This window comes from Sphaeramia orbicularis, chromosome 24 (genome assembly GCF_902148855.1).
Source record: "Sphaeramia orbicularis chromosome 24, fSphaOr1.1, whole genome shotgun sequence".
Lineage (NCBI taxonomy): Eukaryota > Metazoa > Chordata > Actinopteri > Kurtiformes > Apogonidae > Sphaeramia > Sphaeramia orbicularis.
In genome coordinates this window covers 24,389,106-24,409,052 of record NC_043979.1, presented here as the reverse complement: position 1 = coordinate 24,409,052, position 19,947 = coordinate 24,389,106, and the positions used below count along the sequence as shown (strand labels likewise).

General features: G+C 42.7%; 1 protein-coding gene across 1 annotated transcript; it reads left to right on the top strand.

Moving 5' to 3' along the window:
* Positions 1-390: 390 nt before the first annotated feature.
* On the top strand, positions 391-19,922 carry LOC115414847 (deleted in malignant brain tumors 1 protein-like). Its single transcript, XM_030128210.1, has 6 exons — positions 391-721; positions 1,957-2,256; positions 2,342-2,650; positions 2,922-3,236; positions 9,454-9,762; positions 19,261-19,922. The coding sequence occupies exons 1-6, from the start codon at positions 391-393 to the stop codon at positions 19,920-19,922; spliced, it is 2,226 nt and encodes a 741-aa protein (XP_029984070.1).
* The last annotated feature ends 25 nt before the right edge of the window (positions 19,923-19,947 follow it).

Sequence of the window (19,947 nt, the reverse complement as noted above, 5' to 3'; positions counted from 1 at the left end):
ACATTTACAGAAAACCCAGAGAGGTGTGAGGGTGTTTCTCTGTCCTGTAAAGGCCAGACAGCATGTTCAGAAAGAAAAGTAAAGGCTCTAATGTTGATTTCATGTAATCCATTTTCATTTAAACTTTGGCTTCTTCCATGATGTTTCAATGTCTCAATATTTACACCTCTGCTAAGTTCCTACATAAGCTGAATGTGTTTAGATTCAGATTCAAGTTGGTCATTTCAGCATAATAAAAAAATACACAGAAGCAAAACAATGTACTCAGGTCCCTGACTGTCAGCAGCATTTAGTAAATAATATAAATTACTGATAAAATAATAAAAGAATAAAATACTGATATAAAATAATGCAACTCTTATTAGCATTCAGTGTGTGAATAGTTGAAACATGATAGAACTTCTTTCAGGTACTCCATTTAGGATTGTGAACGGCACTGATCGGTGCTCTGGCAGAGTGGAGGTTGTGAACAGTGGTGAGTGGGGAACAGTGACTGATGAATGGTGTGACATCTTGGATGCCGACGTCCTGTGCAGAGAAATGGACTGTGGGATGGCTTTGGCAGCAAAATCTGGAGCTTTCTTTGGTGAAGGTCAGGGACGTATCTGGTTGAATAGGATCAACTGTTTGGGTAATGAGTCTTCCATTGTGAACTGTGAGCATTCATCATTTCCATCAAGGAGTTATGGTCATAACAAAGATGCTGGTGTGGTGTGTTCAGGTAAGTATGACATTCATAACACAGTGATTAAACTACTTAAGCATTTGATATGAGATAAATATTTGATGACTCAAAAACATCTACTGAATGCAAAATAAAAACTAGAGCACTCGGAGAGGTGGCAGACCTCCGCCAAGACTGATCAGTGGGGCCCTCCCTTTCCTCACCCCTGATCACCACTAAAATTTAATCATTTGTTCCTTGTGCCAGTATCAACATTCCTGAAATTTTCATTCAAATCCGTCCATAACTTTTTGAGTTATCGTGCACACAACAGACAGAGCAGACAAACCAAACCAACGCCGACAAAAACATTACCATCCTGGCGTAGGTAAAAATGTATAATAAATTGTGTATTTACCTTCAGGAGGTAAAAAAGAAATTCAAGAATGACAACATAGGTGAAGTGGTTGCATCTCATAATATATTTATTGAAAATTTTTAACAATTGCAAACTCATGAATTAATGTCTTGCAAAAGTTCCTCAATATACGGCATTACAATTCATTTAGATGTTTTATTTAAAAACAAAAAAAAGTTTAACCTGCTTCTTGTCTGATGGACATTTTTTTTGCTTTACACACACTACGTGGTAAAAAATAAGAGTAATTTTTTATGATCAAAGTGGTCCTGACTGAACTGCATTCAACTGCACAATAAACAATATATTCAGGATGAAGCCTGAAAATTGCTTAGTAATGGTTTAACAATGACATGAATAGGTGAATTAATTTCAGTAGATTTGTGATTTTAACAAACAATTATACAAAGCTGATAAACATGTTTATTGCTACTAGTACTTAAATAAATACCTTGAAACTAGTGTGTTGACCTGTGGGGATTCACAGGTTCGAGATGTCGTAGTTTATGCTGTTGTGTGTTTGTGCATGCTATACCACATTTGTCCAGCAGTCACCGCCAAGCTGTATACCAGCATGATTGTAAGGCATTGTACTCCATAATTACTAATATCTCCAAAGTATCAGTCTTAACAACTTGTCATTTTCGCTAGTCTGTTCCTTGACCAAAAATACATTTGTATGCTAACTGCAGCAGTCAGCTCTTTCCAGATTTTGTGTGAATCCCCAGAAACACATACATGCATGCATGCACACAGAGGCCACTTGGCTTTTAAAATATAGTTATAGATTTTTAAAGGACTTAAAAGGGTTTATGTAAATGTGTTACAAGGACTATACTGGTGATGCTTGATAGTCTCTTCTTTGCTGTTTTAGCTTCCATCAGACTGGTCAGTGGGACAGACCGGTGTTCAGGGAGGGTGGAGGTCTACCGAGGTGGCCATTGGTCACCAGTTCTTAACTTTAACTGGGGAATAAATCAAGCTACAGTGCTTTGCAAAGAGATCAACTGTGGAGATCCTGTACAGTTTTCAGGATCATCTTCTCAGGTTGGAGACCTGAGAGGATATAAAGTCAGTTGCACTGGTACAGAGAGCTCTCTGACACAGTGCACACTGACAGAATATGTCAGGACCAGCAGTGATCATATGAACGATGCATCTGTGGTTTTTTCAGGTAAGATTTCAGACTTTTTAACAAACAGACTGGGGATGATTTTTGTAGGGTACATTTATATTAGGTGATGTTTTGTTATTCACAGTTATTGTTAAATTGGCTGGTGGGCCTAACGGCTGTGTTGGAAGAGTGGAGCTCTATGACAAAGGCCAGTGGGGGGCAGTGTGTGGTGACTCCTGGGACATGTTTGATGCAGCAGTGGTGTGTCGACAGCTGAACTGTGGGATGGCTCACAAAATCACCACCACGCCCAAATATGGTCATGGCACAGGACCGGTCTGGACTGATCAGATTGACTGCCGTGGACAGGAGTCCATATTGTCTATTTGCCCACGAAGTTCATTTAGCAACAACACTTGCAACATCAACTCAGTTGCTGGTGTCACCTGTACAGGTATGACCAGCTATAGTCATTACTGTTTACACTGTTTTGCACGGAATTCTAAATTCATATCCATGTACACTTAATAATTCTCATCCTCTTTTACAAGGTTTTCATTGAATTGCAAAATGCACAACCTGCAATTTTGTTCTTTTGCAACTTATATTGTATACACTGAACAAGAATTGTTTTGTCATGCACTTGAATTCTTTTGATGTTTTTTCAAAGAATGCAATATTTCTAATGATGCAAGTGATTCTTATTATTTTTTTAAACTTCACAGAGGGTTTGACAGTCCGATTAGTCAACGGTGACAATCGCTGCGCTGGCAGAGTAGAGGTTTTCAGTGGTGGAGTGTGGGGAACAATATGTGACACAGATTGGACCAGGACTAAAGCGAAGGTGGTGTGTGAGCTGTTGGAGTGTGGAAGGTCTGCGAAGGTTCCTGAGGGTGCTGAGTTTCTTCAAGGCACTGGACCAGTGATGGAAGCAACTGATTCATGTTTTACCAATGTGACATCTCTTGAACAATGCTCAGTCAGAGGTTTCAGAAATTCAACATGTGGACATGAAAAGGATGCTGGTGTTGTTTGTGCAGGTAAACCCTTATAAACTGTGTGTAAAAAACAAATATAATGAGCATTTCCTCTTTCATTGTATTTGGTTTATAGTTTACAAAGTTTTTACTGTGGAAGTGTGTCAGGTTCAGACCACCTAAATTCAAGGAAAGACACAAGAACACACAGGAGTCAAGTATCTCTTGCTCGCGAGGAGAGTAGTTGACAGAACACTGCTCAGTCACAATGTCCCAACTAACTCTGAGGGTCCTGCCCTTGCTCTCCTCATTTATTTCATTTGGGTGTTCCCTAGTTACATGGGTGTGTTTAGTCTGAGGGTTTACGTATTGATCACATTGTTAGTACATGGGTGCATGATTATTTTCCTCTTATTAAATGTCCAAACTTAATCGTCTAGACACATCTGTGTAGCCTTTGTGTGAACTTCTGCTTTCGATCAGACGACATGGGTCAACTGGTCTCCAAGGCATGGTCCCCATCTTCCAAGGTGCTTTCACTTCTGCAAAACCTGTAAAAGAACTCTAAGAGCACTTTGCCCTCATTCAACATAGCATATAATCATCTTAAGTATGGCATGAATGTGATAACTTATGTACAATTATTCTAACAATTCCCTCCTGTTTATCACATGAATGCTTAAATTCTCACTTCACAGTATGATCACTTCACATAGACTTTCGATCATTTGATCATTTTCATAAGAACATTCACATTTACACTCAGTCATGTTATCAATTTAGACTGTTGTAGATTCAAGGTTCTCTGGATTAAGAAACAAATCTGATAAATTAATTTCATCGTCATCATCATTTGAAATCATATTTAGTAAAGCTTCTTTGTCAGATTCTTTAGGCTGAGGTCCCAGGGCAGTGGCAGTGAGTTTCACAATCAGTGCCCTAATACATAGAATACAACAACATCCACACAAGGTGACGAGTGCAGCAAATACAGCAACTGATATCAATATAGAGGATGCCAGTCCCTTAAACCTTCCAAACTTATCCATCCATCCCACACAAATGCATTTATACCAGAATGGTCTTGCATCTTTGCGTTGAGGGTCCTCAGTCCCTCTATAGCTTTGGTCAACTTGTCACCTGGTGCCGTGTTGTTAGGGATGGAAGTACAACACTGTTCTCCAAACATTCCACACACTCCTTTCTCCGCCAATAGCATCTCAAGAGCTATTCGGTTTTGGAAGGCCATTAAGGATGTGGCTACCAGTTGCTCATGAATTACATTAAATCCGTCCTCAGTGTAACTGGTCAGTTTCAACACGTTGTAGTGGATGTAGTTTGTTCTATCAACATTCTTATTTGGGGTCACAGGAAAAATGGCACTGGCATTGGGAAGCTTTCAAAACCACTAGCTACTTGATCTGCTAGTTTGTACTCATCTGGAACTCCCCTGGGTACTCCTATTGAATCTATATATGTAGGGTCGTCTCCCCATAATTTTCTCGTAGCTCATTTATTCCTAATCAATTGGTTGTGTGTTTCTGTCAACAATGTTGATGACAATGAATCTTTATCAACTTTGATTACATTTACAGGCATCAGTAAGGATACTAGAGCACACGTTCCATAAAATTTCCTTGATAAAGCATCTCTTAACACATTCTCCTCCACAAAGCCACCATATGTCTGACCGTTTCCTATGTACCCAAGTAGACAGACTTTGGTTAGTTTGGCATAAGGTCGAGTTAATATATCCCACAAAGGTCGCATCGGTTTCGTTATAAAAACTAGTGAAATTTCCTGGTGCTATTTCACTACTGAATATAGGTCTAGTTGTGGATTTCGTTGCCAAGTCACGTCTGTTTTGTTCTAGGTCAAACATTTAGTCACAGGAAACTCTAGATTTCTCTGCAAGTAGTTCTACATGCTCCTGTGCCACATAGAAACTCTACTGGTTTTCCATTTAGCAGTAAAGTTACCGTAGGTCGAGAAGTGTCCGTTAAAAACAAGTCTTGTAAGTTTAGTTCAACTTCTGTGTTAAAGGAATCATACATGTGTGCTAAAGGTCCTTCACTCTTTGTCTAATCCTTTCAGTCGTTTCATAGCCAATTCTCCTTCCTCATGTGGGTCAATTTCACTTCCCTCATCACTTTCTCTCCTATCCTTACCTAGTCATGCTTGATTTCGGTTTGGACATTCACGTGCAAAGTGTCCTCTCTGTCCGCACTTCCAACATTCCTCTCCGTCTCTGCTTCTGTAACTACCATAAGCTCCACGTCCTCTAAAGCCTCCTCTGAATCCTCCTCTACCTTGTCCTTTTCTGAAACCTCCTCTGCTTCTTCCTTGATAGAATACAACATTATCTTGTTCTCCATACATTATGTCATTTACCTTGTTAGTTTTCTTTTTGTCACTTTTCTGCATGGATAGCATGATTTATGTATTCGTCCAGTGTTCCTCCAGTCAGTCCAATGTAATGTTTGTCCACCCAGTGTCTAATCCTGTCTAATGATCCTGCATGTAAAGCATTTTTAATTGTTGTCGGTATGCACCATTTTCGTCACTGTCCTCCGTAAGACCACTGCGAGCCTTAAAAACTGTTGTCATTCTGACTGCAAAATTTTCAAAGGACTCATCATCCTTTTGTTTTGTGTGTCCAATTTCAGTGTAATTTGCTCGTTTGTTGAATTTAGTTCTTACTCTTTGCACTAGGGCAGCGACTCTTGTCACCAATTCACCGTTGTCATCCAAATCTGCTGAGTCTCCAATCCGTTAAGGTTGTAAGACTTCCTTAAATTTTCCATGTCAATTATACATTGTTCTACATCTATTTTAGGACTTGTCACATCGTCCACTGTCTTTTTTACGTCTTCCATAGTCCATGTCCTATACACCAAGACTGTAGGGTTTTGTCCCTCCTCTCCTGTCCTAGGATTTGCTACCTCGATCATTGGGTAAGCCTGTACCTCGGAGTCTGAGTCATGGTCATGGTCAAAGTCTTCTGAATCTTCTTTCTTAGTAACTCACTCCTCCCCCCACTATTCTAGACCAGACTATTTTTGTTTTTCTTTTCTGTCTGGCTACGTGTTTGCATGTATTTGTCTGATTCTTTTGGGCAGTAGGGTGGAGGTTGCCCAGCTAACTTTGGATATAGTTCATTTTGAATCTGAGGTGGTGGAGGGGAGCGGAGGGTGCTGCTAAAACAGGCACAGCACCTCCCACCGCTCCTTCCTCCTCCTGCGCTCCTCCTTCTACTACATTTTGAGCTTGAGGTTGTTGTCGCCTACATGGTTGTGTTTCATCATCCTCTTTTCTGTGAAACATTGTGTCTTTATACTTGTTTCCTCTGTCGTTTTTACTTTTGCCCAACTTATTTTTACCTCCGTCTTCTCTTTTCTAAGCTTCTTTTAGCCATATTTGAGCTTCTTTAAGACCTAATTTTTCCATTTTCTTTAGATTATTATAGGCTTTTAATTTAATTTTCCCTATCAATTCACTAACATTTTGTGTGGTTAATTTACCATCGAATTCAAATTGTCATCTCCAATCTGAAAGGTTTTTTATGGAACTGGGATCCTTCAGTTCCCTATATTTCCAATCATTTGTTTTTACTTCTGTTTTGTTAGCTTCTTACTATGAGTTTTCCCCATTTTGTTAAACAATTTAGACCAGTCTCATGTGTATCCCTAGTGGAGTCTCTACTTAGACTAGTTTTCAACCTGACTGTACAGTGTTTTCAATCCTCTATCAGTGGTATTTCTCAAGCTTCTACCTCAACGAGGCGGAGAAATCTTGCCTATTGCTTCCACCAATAGCACACTGTTTACTTCAGTCAGTTTTGGTATGAACAAAGGACAAAAATCCTTCGTTCCACTCACACTCACACACACTTGCAGTTTTCATGGCGGTCAACTCTCGCCTTGACCTGGCAAACCTAATTTACTTGGCAGCTCCCGCCCTGCCTGGCATTTTTGCACCACTACTCACACACACTTCCGTTTTTGCGGCGGTCAACTCTCGCCTTGACCTAGCAAACCTAATTTAATTGGCAGCTCCCGCCCTGCCTGGCATTTTTGCACCGCTTAAATTATGCCAACTTCCGCCTTGGCCGGCAATTTTACGGAGTTTTATGACTTCCCTGTCAAAGGCCCTTCCAACCTATTTATTCACCTATCAGTGCCTAGGATTATAGGGTTTTCTACGCGGTAACCCTCAGTCACCCGTTTCCTTTTTTAATTCAAGACCATACTCACCCTCCTGTTGTTCTGTTCAAGGATTCTCGTCAACCATCAGATCCCAGCCAGTGGGTCAGACTGCCGTTCCCGGAAAGGGTCGGTTTCGGTCCGCTGTTTTGTTGTGTCCCGGCCGTGGCCACGGTCTACACGGAGACTGTCCCACAGGCTGGCAATCCTCAGGTGTATTGAGATCCGGCTCGAAGGACCAATTAAAAATGTCAGGTTCAGACCACCTAAATTCAAGGAAAGACACAAGAACACACAGGAGTCAAGTATCTCTTGCTCGCGAGGAGAGTAGTTGACAGAACACTGCTCAGTCACAATGTCCCAACTAACTCTGAGGGTCCTGCCCTTGCTCTCCTCATTTATTTCATTTGGGTGTTCCCTAGTTACATGGGTGTGTTTAGTCTGAGGGTTTACATATTGATCACATTGTTAGTACATGGGTGCATGATTATTTCCTCTTATTAAATGTCCAAACTTAATCGTCTAGACACATCTGTGTAGCCTTTGTGTGAACTTCTGCTTTCGATCAGACGACATGGGTCAACTGGTCTCCAAGGCATGGTCCCCATCTTCCAAGGTGCTTTCACTTCTGCAAAACCTGTAAAAGAACTCTAAGAGCACTTTGCCCTCATTCAACATAGCATATAATAACATCATAAGTATGGCATGAATGTGATAACTTATGTACAATTATTCTAACAAAGTGTAATACCAGTTAGTTAAGCTTAATGCTCAAGCACCACTAACATGAGACCTTTCTACATGTGATCCAACCTTACGACTGGTCAATGGTACTGACCGATGTTCAGGCAGAGTGGAGGTTCTGTATAATGGTCTGTGGGGAACAGTGTGTGTGATGGCTGGGACATCAAAGATGTGGATGTGGTCTGCAGAGCCAAGAACTGTGGAACTGCCCTGAAAGCCAAGTCCAGTGCCTTCTTCGGTGAAGGTCAGGGACCCATTTGGCTGGATGATGTCGAATGTTTTGGTAATGAGTCCTCCCTTTCACACTGTGGATGCATCTTGTTTGAACGAACTGGCTGTGGCCATAATGAGGATGCTGGTGTTGTGTTCAGGTATGGAAGACTATTTTCTGGAAATGTTAGTGAGTGTTTTTGTCTTTGCTTTATTTACACAATTTATTTCACAAAATGGCTAGTTAGCTTTTCACCTTTGATACAATTAATGACTTATTTGTTGATTCTTTCTAAGAAGAACAATTTGATATTGCAACTTTTTTCATTTCAGAACATCAGTCATATGTCATTTAATATAACTATATGGATCTATTTTTCCAACAATTCCATCCAGATACCACCAGTTCGTGATATTATTTCCTGTTCTTTATTAGCTTCCATCAGACTGGTCAATGGGACAGACCGGTGTTCAGGCAGGGTGGTGGTCTACCATGATGACCAGTGGTTACCAGCCCTTAACTTTAACTGGGGAATGAATGAAGCAACAGTGGTTTGCAGAGAGACGAATTGTGGAGATGCTGCACAGTTTTCAGGATCGTCTTCCCAGGTTGAAGAACTGAGAGGATATAAAGTCAGTTGCACCGGTACAGAGAGCTCCCTGACACAGTGCACACTGACAGAATATGTCAGAACCAGCAGTGATCATATGAACGATGCATCTGTGGTTTGTTCAGGTAAGACTTCAAGACTAGATAGATAGATAGATAGATAGATATTATTCTGATGTATTCTGTGAGACCGTCAGTCATATGGTCAGTATCCTCCTCCTCCTGGATCCCAGTGTACATTCCAGTCTTTTTTCTCATAGCGGTCCTGAAGTGTATCAGCAGCCTCCTGTGTCCACCTCCTCACCTTTCTTCTGGCTTCCAGTTTGTCTTTTATCCAGTCGGAATTAGCATTTTCCATAAATATGTGGACCCTAAACCGAAAACTTTTGTACATTAATATAATGTGAATAAATATATGTATTTATTTTTAAAATAACATTTAAGAATTTAAATAATGAAAGATTTTAAATGTTTTCATTCCTTTCATTTAGTGTCATGTCTCTTTCTTATACAGCACCGATTCGGTTGGTCAATGGTGACAGTGAATGCTCTGGTAGAGTGGAGATCTTTCATGAAGGTCAATGGGGAACTGTGTGTGATGATGACTGGGGTCTTCCTGATGCCATGGTGGTATGCAGACAGCTGGGATGTGGTCATGCAATTAATGCCCATTCTAGTTCCCGCTTTGGGAGTGGCAGTGGTCCAATATGGCTGGATGATGTGATGTGTGGAGGTGAAGAACCAGTTCTAACACATTGTCGCCACAATGGTTTTGGAAAACATAACTGTCGGCACGATGAGGATGCAGGTGTTACCTGTGTTGGTGTGGAACATATTTAAATCAAGCAGTTAGTGAAATATATCAGATTTAGACCCTTTTTATGATAATATACAAAAGCAACTTTTAACATGATTTTTCTATTTGCTTTGATTTTTTTTTTTTTTCTTGCTAATCCTGGTGATCACAAGTATTTCTTAAATATATCTGGCTGTGCAGATTGTCTTTATATTCAAGATAATTTGTCCATGATTAATAAATGTGTCACGCTTTTTAAGAAGTGTATTTATTACCCTGCATGTCAGGGACGGAATGTAAGAGGTTACAGAAGTTCACATGTTCAAAGTCTAATATGTACAGTATCATTTGCACATGTTTGCATATTTATGTGAATCGTTCAGACCTTGCAATAACATATGTCCTGAGATATCCGGACACAAGTGGCTGGTTAGAACTTTGTTCACACTTGGGTTTTAAAAAGCATCACCAGATGTGTTTCAAACCATCACTTGTGATTGGATGTTAAATTCCTGCTTGATATCCAAATTAAAAGGTCATCTATAGCTTTAAACCAGAGTGTGAATTACCCCTCCATAATTGGGGGGGACTCCCTTCACTTCTTCCAGCAGTTTGACGTCCCTCAGACTATTCGTTAGATTCCGAATGTCTTAGGTCCAGATAAAATCTTGGTAATAAGGGGTTATTGTACACACCTAAGGATTTTCTAAATCTGAAGTGATTTTATCTGTTACAGACCCCACACATGAAGACAAAAAATCAGGCATTGAACAGTTTTGATCGTACTGTGTGTGGTCTGCTCCAATAATCTCAACTCAGCACACCACACACAGAACGACTCTGTCCCACCACCGATCTGGAATCTAGTCCTCCAAGCCAGAAATGTCACATGATCAAATGTGATCAAACAAAAATTAAGAAGAAACATAGCATGACTTGGGAGCAAAGTCCTGAATTGGGTCGGGCAACCCCTCCCACCACCTCCCAAAAAAAGAAAGGGTCAGGTAACCCGTAAACACATGCGGGGACGGTTTTAAAATAATACATTTTCCACATACATGTACCAGTTTGTGTCAGTATTGTGACAGGTGAACCACATTTACCAGACAGTCCATGTCACTCATCATCGACATTAGAGAATGAATAAACAAGTTGAATTTCTCAGTTGCTTTTCATGTTGCCGTGTTTAAAAACGGTACGGTTCACATTAGGGGTGTCTAATGGTTTAACATTAAAGTGTTCCTGTGTCTGTAGTTGATTGTAACAGTGGTGTTACTACTACTTCTGCTGGTTATAGGCAGGGCTGGACTGGCCATATGGAGTACCGGTCATTTTCCTGGTGGGTCAGTCAATCAAATTTAATTGATATAGTACCAAATCAGAACAAAAGTTATCTCATGACACTTTTAACATAGAGGCAGTCAAAACCAGACTCTCAAGCCAATTTACAGAAACCCAACAGAATCCTCCTGGAGCAAACACTTGGTGACAGTGGTGAGGAAGCTGCAACTGGGGAGTGGTGAGCAGATGGGGTTAAAGAGAGAGGGTAAAGGAAGAGAGAGAGAGATTGGCGGAGGGAGGGAGAAGGACGGAAATAGGGGGAGACACATGGATGTAGTGGATGCACAGCAAACTGAACTAGAACTGTTAAAAAGTGGAACAGCTGGTGCTAGTATAACTACCAATACCTAGAACAAATGTCCTCGACTACTACTACAAATACAAATACAAGTATTAACAGTGGATATACTACTACTGTAACTGTTAGTACAAATAATAGAAACCTGTACCATCTATGTAACTATATAATTTAACACTTTGCTGGCTCTGGGATGACGCTCTTTCAGTGAATGTTGCGATTGGCCAAAACAATTACATGAGGTAACATGAATTCTGATTGGATCTTATCCTGGCATGCTTTTGTAATCTGCCCGTAAAGAATTGCATATATTGTTCTTTACAGAGCAAACAGTCAGCTGGGAAACAACCAGTTAGGGTATTCAATTTATTTTAGCAATTTTTTTTTTTTTTTTTTTTCAAAAATCAGCTTCACAGCAAAGAGTTATCGATCAACTCATGAACGGAATGAGACAGACTGACTTGGCCCACCACCTAAGATGTATTTGTGCTTTTTTATGGACTCAGTGTCACAGTCTTCTCCTCACCTCGCCACAACTCATCAGCAACACCAGGTCCACCTGTTGCTAACAGGTGTGTCTAATCAGCTGGCCGGCATATAAGCAGCTCTGGCTCAACTACACTTTGCTAGATCTGTATAACATATATTCAGGTAGGAAAAGAAAGAATGGGCTCTACGCACAGCCTCACTACTTCCTGATCTTCAGGTGGGTCCTTTATTTCCTGTCTTTCATTATTGGACACACTGATTAATCCAGGTGTGTCTGCTACTTCTTGTTGTGACTACTGATTAATCAGGCACACCTGGATTAATCAGTGTGTCCAATAATGAAAGACAGGAAATAAAGGACCCACCTGAAGATCAGGAAGTAGTGAGGCTGTGCATAGAGTCCAGTGGAGGTTGGAATCGGCAGAAAAAAGTTGTCATAACGCGATTTCATATAGGACATTCATCCATCCATTATCCACCGCCGGGTCATGGGGGCAACAGTCTTAAGAAGGGATGCTCAGATTTCCCTCTCCCCAGACACCTCCTCCAGCTCTTCCGGGGGACCCCGAGGTGTTCCCAGGCCAGCCGAGAGACATAGTCTCTCCAACGTGTCCTAGGTCTTCCCCGAGGCCTACTCCCGGTGGGACATGCCCGGAACACCTCCCCAGGGAGGCGTCCAGGAGGCATCCGAAACAGATTCCCGAGCCACCTCAGCTGGCCCCTCTCAATGTGGAGGAGCAGCAGCTCTACTCCCAGTTCCTCTCTGGTGGCTGAAGTCCTCTCCCTATCCCTAAGGGTGCGCCCAGCCACCCTGCGGAGGAAACTCATTTCGACCGCTTGTATCCGGGATCTTGTCCTTTCAGTCATGACCCAAAGCTCATGACCATAGATGAGAGTAGGAACGTAGATTGACCGGTAAATCGAGAGCTTCGCCTCTCGGCTCTGCTCCCTCTTTACCACAACTGACCGATACAACGACTGCATCACTGCAGACACTGCACCAATCCGTCTGTCAATCTCACGCTCCATCCCTCCCTCACTCGTGAACAAGACCCCAAGATACTTGAACTCCTCCACTTGGGGCAAAGACTCCCCACTGACCCAAAGAGGGCAGACCACCTTTTTCCGGTTGAGAACCATGGTCTCGGATTTGGAGGTGCTGATCCTCATCCCGCTCGCTTCACACTCAGCTGTAAACCGCCCCAGGGCACGCTGAAGGTCCAGGTTCGATGAGGCCAACAGGACAACGTCATCCGCAAAAAGCAGAGACGAAATCCTATGGTCCCCAAACCAGACCCCCTCTGGTCCTTGGCTGCACCTAGAAATACTGTCCATAAAAGTTATAAACAGAACCGGTGACAAAGGGCAGCCCTGCTGGAGTCCAACATGCACCTGGAACAGGTCTGACTTACTGCCGGCAATGCGAACCAGGCTCCTGCTTCGGTCATACAAGGACCGGACTGCCCTCAGCAGAGGGCCCCGGACCCCATACTGCCGAAGCACCCCCCACAGGATACCACGAGGGACACAGTCGAACGCCTTCTCCAAATCCACAAAACACATGTAGACCGGTTGGGCGAACTCCCATGAACCCTTGAGCACCCGATGGAGAGTATAGAGCTGGTCCAGCATTCCACGTCCGGGACAAAAACCGCATTGTTCCTCCTGGTCTGAGGTTCAACTATCGGTCGGATCCTCCTCTCCAGTACCCTGGAATAGACTTTCCCTGGGAGGCTGAGGAGTGTGATCCCCCTGTGGTTGGAGCACATCCTCCGGTCCCCCTTCTTAAAGGGGGACCACCACCCCGGTCTGCCAATCCAGAGGTACTGTCCCCGTCTGCCACGCAATGTTACAGAGACGTGTCAGCCAAGACAGTCCCTGCACATCCAGAGACTTAAGGTACTCAGGGTGAATCTCATCCACCCCTGGTGCCCTGCCACTGAGGAGCTTGCCAGCCACCTCAGTGACTTCAGCTTGGGTGATGGATGAGTCCACCTCTGAGACCTCAGCCTCTGCTTCCTCTATGGAAGACATGACAGCGGGATTGAGGAGATCCTCGAAGTATTCCTTCCACCGTCCGACAGTGTCCCGGTCGAGGTCAGCAGCTCCCCACTTCCACTGTAAACAGTGTTGGTGGACGGTTTGCCAGAATTTCCTCGAGGCTGACCGATAGTCCTTCTCCATGGCCTCCCCAAACTCCACCCAGACCTGAGTTTTTGCCTCCACAACCGCTTGGGCTGCGGCACGCTTGGCCCACCGGTACCCATCAGCTGCCTCAGCAGTCCCATGAGCCAGTAAGGCTTGATAAGACTCCTTCTTCAGCTTGATGGCATCCCTTACTTCTGGGGTCCACCACCGGGTTCGGGGATTGCCGCCACAACAGGCACCGGAGACCTTGTGACCACAGCTCCAAGCAGCCGCTTCGACAATGGAGGTGGAGAACATGGTCCACTTGGACTCAATGTCCCCAGCCTCCCCCGGGATCTGGGAGAAGCTCTCCTGGAGGTGGGAGTTGAAGACCACACTGACATCGGGCTCTGCCAGATGTTCACAACACGTTTGGGCCTGCCGAGTCGATCCGGTTTCCTCCTTCGCCAGCAGAGCCAACTCACCACCAGGTGGTGATCGGTTGACAGCTCTGCCCCTCTCTTCACCCGAGTGTCCAAAACACGCGGTCGGAGGTCTGATGACACGACTACAAAGTCGATCATCAACCTCCGGCCTAGGGTGTCAGAATCAGAAGAATCAGAAGAATCAGAAGCTCTTTATTGTCATTTGACAGTACAAAGTACATCAAATGAAATTGGGTTCGATGATTAGGGACATCGGGCCGCTGCTCCTAGTACAGAGTACAACTAGAGCGCTGCCACAAAACCCTTTCTTCAAAAATTGCAGTGAAGAACAGAAGATAATGCAAAGCACAAATATGAAGACATCATACAGATTACACACAGTACACGTGGACACATGCTGGAATTTTTTCATGGATTTGAAGGGAATCGGGGGACAGTGTGAATAATTAGACCGAGTGCAGACGTCAAGTGGGGGTTGGGGGGGGATGGGGGAATGGGAGATGCATGAGCTGTGTAGGAATTCCTGTCCTGGAGCCAAGTGCACTTATGGACATCCCTGTGTTCAAACATGGTGTTGTTATGGACAAATTGTGACTAGCACAGAAGTCCAATAACAAGACACCACTCGGGTTCAGATCGGGGAGGCCGTTCCTCCCCATCACCCCCCTCCAGGTATCACTGTCGTTGCCCACGTGGGCATTGAAGTCACCCACGAGAACAATGGAGTCCCCTTGGAGCACCATCCAGCAACCCTCCCAGGGACTCCAAGAAGGCCCGGTACTCTGCACTGCTGTTCAGCCCGTAGGCCGAGACAACAGTGAGGCACCTGTCCCCGACCCGAAGGCGTAGGGACGCGACCCTCTCGTTCACCAGGGACAACTCCAATCTCAAGGCACCTTTGTTTTGTTTCAATTTTTAATTTAAAAAAAAATCTAACCTAATACTGTCTGTTCATTTACAAGGCATCAAAATATGAGTATAAGTACTTTTATCAGTAATATGCAGTCGAATTAAATGCAGTCATTTGAGTAAATCTGTCTGACTTTAGGGTTGAACCTGGACTATATCTATAAAACAATAGAAATGAAACAGAACCATCCATCACACTTAAAGTTAGATGTGGTTTAGTTTAAGGAATGAGAAGTTGAAAATACATGTTCTACCATTTTTAAATACAAATTAAGGAAATGAAATGGTTAACTTCATTTAAAATGTATTCCAGATGGATTAAGTGTTTCAACAACCAGTAAAATGTTAAACCCCAACCATCCACTTCAGTACTGTGTCATTTTATTGAACTAGAGGTTAGTTTGTGAATGTGCATGAACTGGACTACAGTTTCTGTTACTGCTCCCTCATACATCATCAACCTGATTTGAATAAATTACCCTGAACTTTCGGGTGCTGTGGAAACGCAGTTACCGGGAACTTTTTTACCCCAAAAAGTTCCTGGTAAATAAGTTCCTGGTAATAAAGTTCCTGGGCCTTTTGGTGGGAAAGGGCCTTATGACGTTGGTGCAAAGGATCAATCGTAGGCTTGTAACGGTACACAAAATTTTCGGTTCGGTACGTTTTCAGTTTTCAAAGCCATGGTTCTTTTTTTTTTTGGTACGGAAAGAACGAAAGCCCCTCAAAATGTCTATTAATGCATTTATGAATTGTTTTGGGCGACACGGTGTTGCAGTGGTTAGCACTCGTGCCTCACAGCAAGAAGGTCCTGGGTTCGATTCCAACACCAGTCGACAGGGGGTGGGACCTTTCTGTGTGGAGTTTGCATGTTCTCCCCGTGTCTGCGTGGGTTCTCTCCGGGTACTCCGGCTTCCTCCCACCATCCAAAGACATGCACTAATAGGTCAATTGGTTAATCTAAATTGCCCATAGGTGTGAATGTGAGAATGATTGATTGTCTCTATATGTCAGCCCTGTGATGAACTGGCGACTTGTCCAGGGTGTACCCCGCCTTCGCCCCATGTAGCTGGGATAGGCTCCAGGCGACCCCCGTGACCCTAGTGAGGATAGAGCGGGTTCAGAAAATGAATGAATGAATTTTTAACATTTTTCCCCCAATTTTTGGAGACAATAGAATGTAGAAAAACAGGAATAATATAATTCTGCTGCTACAAATCAAATAGAAAATAAAATAAATTATTAATATTACTAAATGTATTTTAAACATTAGTATTGCACTTTTCCCTGAAAGGTAGTTTTGAACAAACAACAAAATCTAATCACAGTTCTGTCAGTTCACATTCTGCATAAAAATAACAAAAAAATTCCACATGAAATGCAACATTAACAAGAGGGTAAACTGGTATTCTGTTTAAACAAACTGAAGAGAAACTTTGACAACACAATGAACCAAATTATTTATTTTAGGACAGAGAACAAACTGTTTAAGACACTGTGTGTATTTCTGTGTGCATGGGGGATTTTTTTTTTTTTTTTTTTGTTGGAGCCAGGGGGTGGGGGGGTCGCGCAGTTATATACCTAGGGGTGCGGTCCATAACTAACATAACGAACGCTGTCGTGAAACGAAAGTGAAACTTTACATACTTTCAACGTTCTATTTATTCCTCTATTATACAGCGTGCATGATAGACAGACAAATAGACAGACAGACAGACAGAGCTAGTATAAGTGTTTTAGAACTACCGTAGTTCATAGGGGCCAAACAGCGTCCATCTTATTAACGTCTCTTTCCTCGTTGTTGTCTTTCACCGGGACCTGAACTGATCCAAACTGGACTGTAATGATGGTGAAGGGTCTTCAGTCTCTTCCTTCCAGGTTCACATCTATTTGTTGTTTTTTTAACCTTACATCAGCTGCTATTTCATATTTCGGGTCAATATGTGCTCCTTCAATATGTCCGTGTGAAACATGCACAGATTTAAAGTTCCGCATCGAACGACATCTTTCGTTCCTTTTTCTTTTTCTCAACATACTGTGCCGTTTCGGTACAGCTGTGTACTAAACCGAACAGGTATGTACCGAAACGGTTCGGTTTGGTACGTGTACCGTTACAGGCCTAGTCAATAGATATATTATTAATTTCTTAAGGGATATAGATATTACAGGAAGGATTTCTTTATTTATTTTCTGCCAAGCTTTTGTTCCAAACTCCAGTCCAGTTGGTAGCAGTAATTGTCATCGTTTTGTTTCACAGAAAAAAGGTGAAGCCAGTGGATCACCTCAAAGAGGGCTTTATTTCGGCACAAACGGAGTAAACAGGCATACTGACAGCGTGTTGGTGTCCCAATACAAGTTGCATCTAGTGTCTGGTGTTTTTCAAGGATTCCTCTGAGTTGTTACACGTATGTGTTTACGTAAATGGTAGATAAGTCCATGGCTCAGCTGGCGCCACGGTATACTTGAAAAGCCTTGACACAATAAGGCAGTTTTTCACAGCTTATATGAACTTTATAAAGAGTAAAAGTGTGTACAAAGTTTACATATAGCATAGTATGGCTAAATAGTGACACAATAGGAGTAAAAGTAAAAAGTAATAACTAGCATAGATCCACATAATGCACCATTAAGCTGGCTTGCCAACCGCCAGTAAACGAGAAGAACAAGAATATTCTTTGCCAGATTGTTCTTACTTCATGTCTGACTATCCGGCCTTTTTGTCTTTGTACCCATTTTCCTGGTTCCAACCCCACCTGATTCTGACAACGTCTCCTCGCCTCTGCCCCTGAAACTCAACCAGCCATCTGCCTTAGGATTAAGAGATCAGTTTTCAGTTTCCCTGAGTTCTGTTCCCTGCCTGTGTACCTGTCTGTGTCGGAGTCTGTTTCTCATCCATGTTCCAATCTGTGTCAGGGTCCAGAGTTCTGTGTCAGGATCCATGAGTTAAACCACCCTGCTTCTCTGGCTCTGAGGTTTCTGTGGCAAGCAGCTGCTTGCCACATCTCAGATCCATGTACAAATCCAGCTCATGCACCTGCTCACTCAAGAGCTTCCTCATTAGTTTCCCTCGTTTATACTCATAATAAAGACTGTTACTGACTTTTACCTGCATTTTGAGCGTGGTGCATTTGGGTTCAATCCACTACCTGTTTCACTCAAAGCAAAAAGACATGCAGTTAAGCACATTCAAGAGTTGCTCTGTAAACACGAAATTTGAGGACTAAAATGGAAAATAGGGGAAGCACACCATGTAGTGTTTAAGCAGGGGGTTGGTATGAAGCTGTAACTGAGGCAAATTTAGGAAATACAGCGCGTGTATGTGGTAAAGTGAAATGGACCATATAAAAATGCTGAATGGACAATGGTCAGTTGCAACATCGCGCTCATCTATTACACAACTGCAACACTTTTTTCATATAATACACTCAGAGACCTTCACATGCACATTTCGTTAACATTAATATCTAATAGAGGATCCAGTGATGATGTTGAACGTAAAAGTATAATGTCATCAATGTTCCATGTGCATGCACCTTACTGTTTATTTTATTTGGTAGAGGTTAATGAACACTGATCACATCACATACTGTACACAAGAGAATAATATATACAAACGGCAAGTCATGTCCATTTATAAATGAATCTGTACAAAACACCTGTTAGCTTGAACTGAAACATTAGAAAAGGCTCTACTGGTTAAATCCCACCCCTTCTCTGCGGATGGCAGAGTGAGCGCGAGCATTGCGAGAGTCGGAGGCGAGAATCAACGAGACCTAACATGGCGGCGCCAAGTGTTTGAGTAAACAAAGTAAACGCGCGAACTTTAAAAGGATATACTAAGGATTTACACTGTTCCCGTATTAAACTTCATTCTCCGATCATTTGTCATCACCTATCCGGACCATAACATCTCTACAGTGGAGGACATAACAGACCTGGAAGCATTCATCGACCACTACTACAACCGGCAGATCAACATGGACCCAGACTCAGCCAAACCCAGCTCCAAAAGGCGCAAGACAGACTCTTCTACGGACACAGATGATTTACAAACTACTGAAATTGAGGTCAGTGTACTTGCAAGCATAAACAAAAAACTGGACTTATTAGTGTCACTACACGAAGAGATTAAAGATATATGCAATAGCCTGGAGTTCGCCCACCACAGCATCGTTACTCTACAAAAATCAAACCAGGACTTACAAACAACAGTCAAAACACTCGACGAACAAATACACGCCATCTCCAAAGAAAACAAGACTCTGAAAGAAACTATGTTGGATTTACAGACCCGGTCCATGCGTGACAACCTCATCTTTTCTGGTATCTCCGAACAAACCTCCGACAACCCTGAAAGCCTCATCAAAACCTTCATGACAACTCAACTCAAAATCCCCCCCGACACTGTTCAAAACATTACGTTTCACAGAGTACACCGCTTAGGTAAACCGTCATCCAAAGGACCCCGACCCATCATCGCAAAATTCGAACACTTAAACAAAAAGAACTGGTCAGAAGCAGAGGAAAGGAACTCAAAGGAACATCATTTGGACTCAACGAACAATATCCACATGAAATAAACGAACGTCGGAAAGCACTGTATCC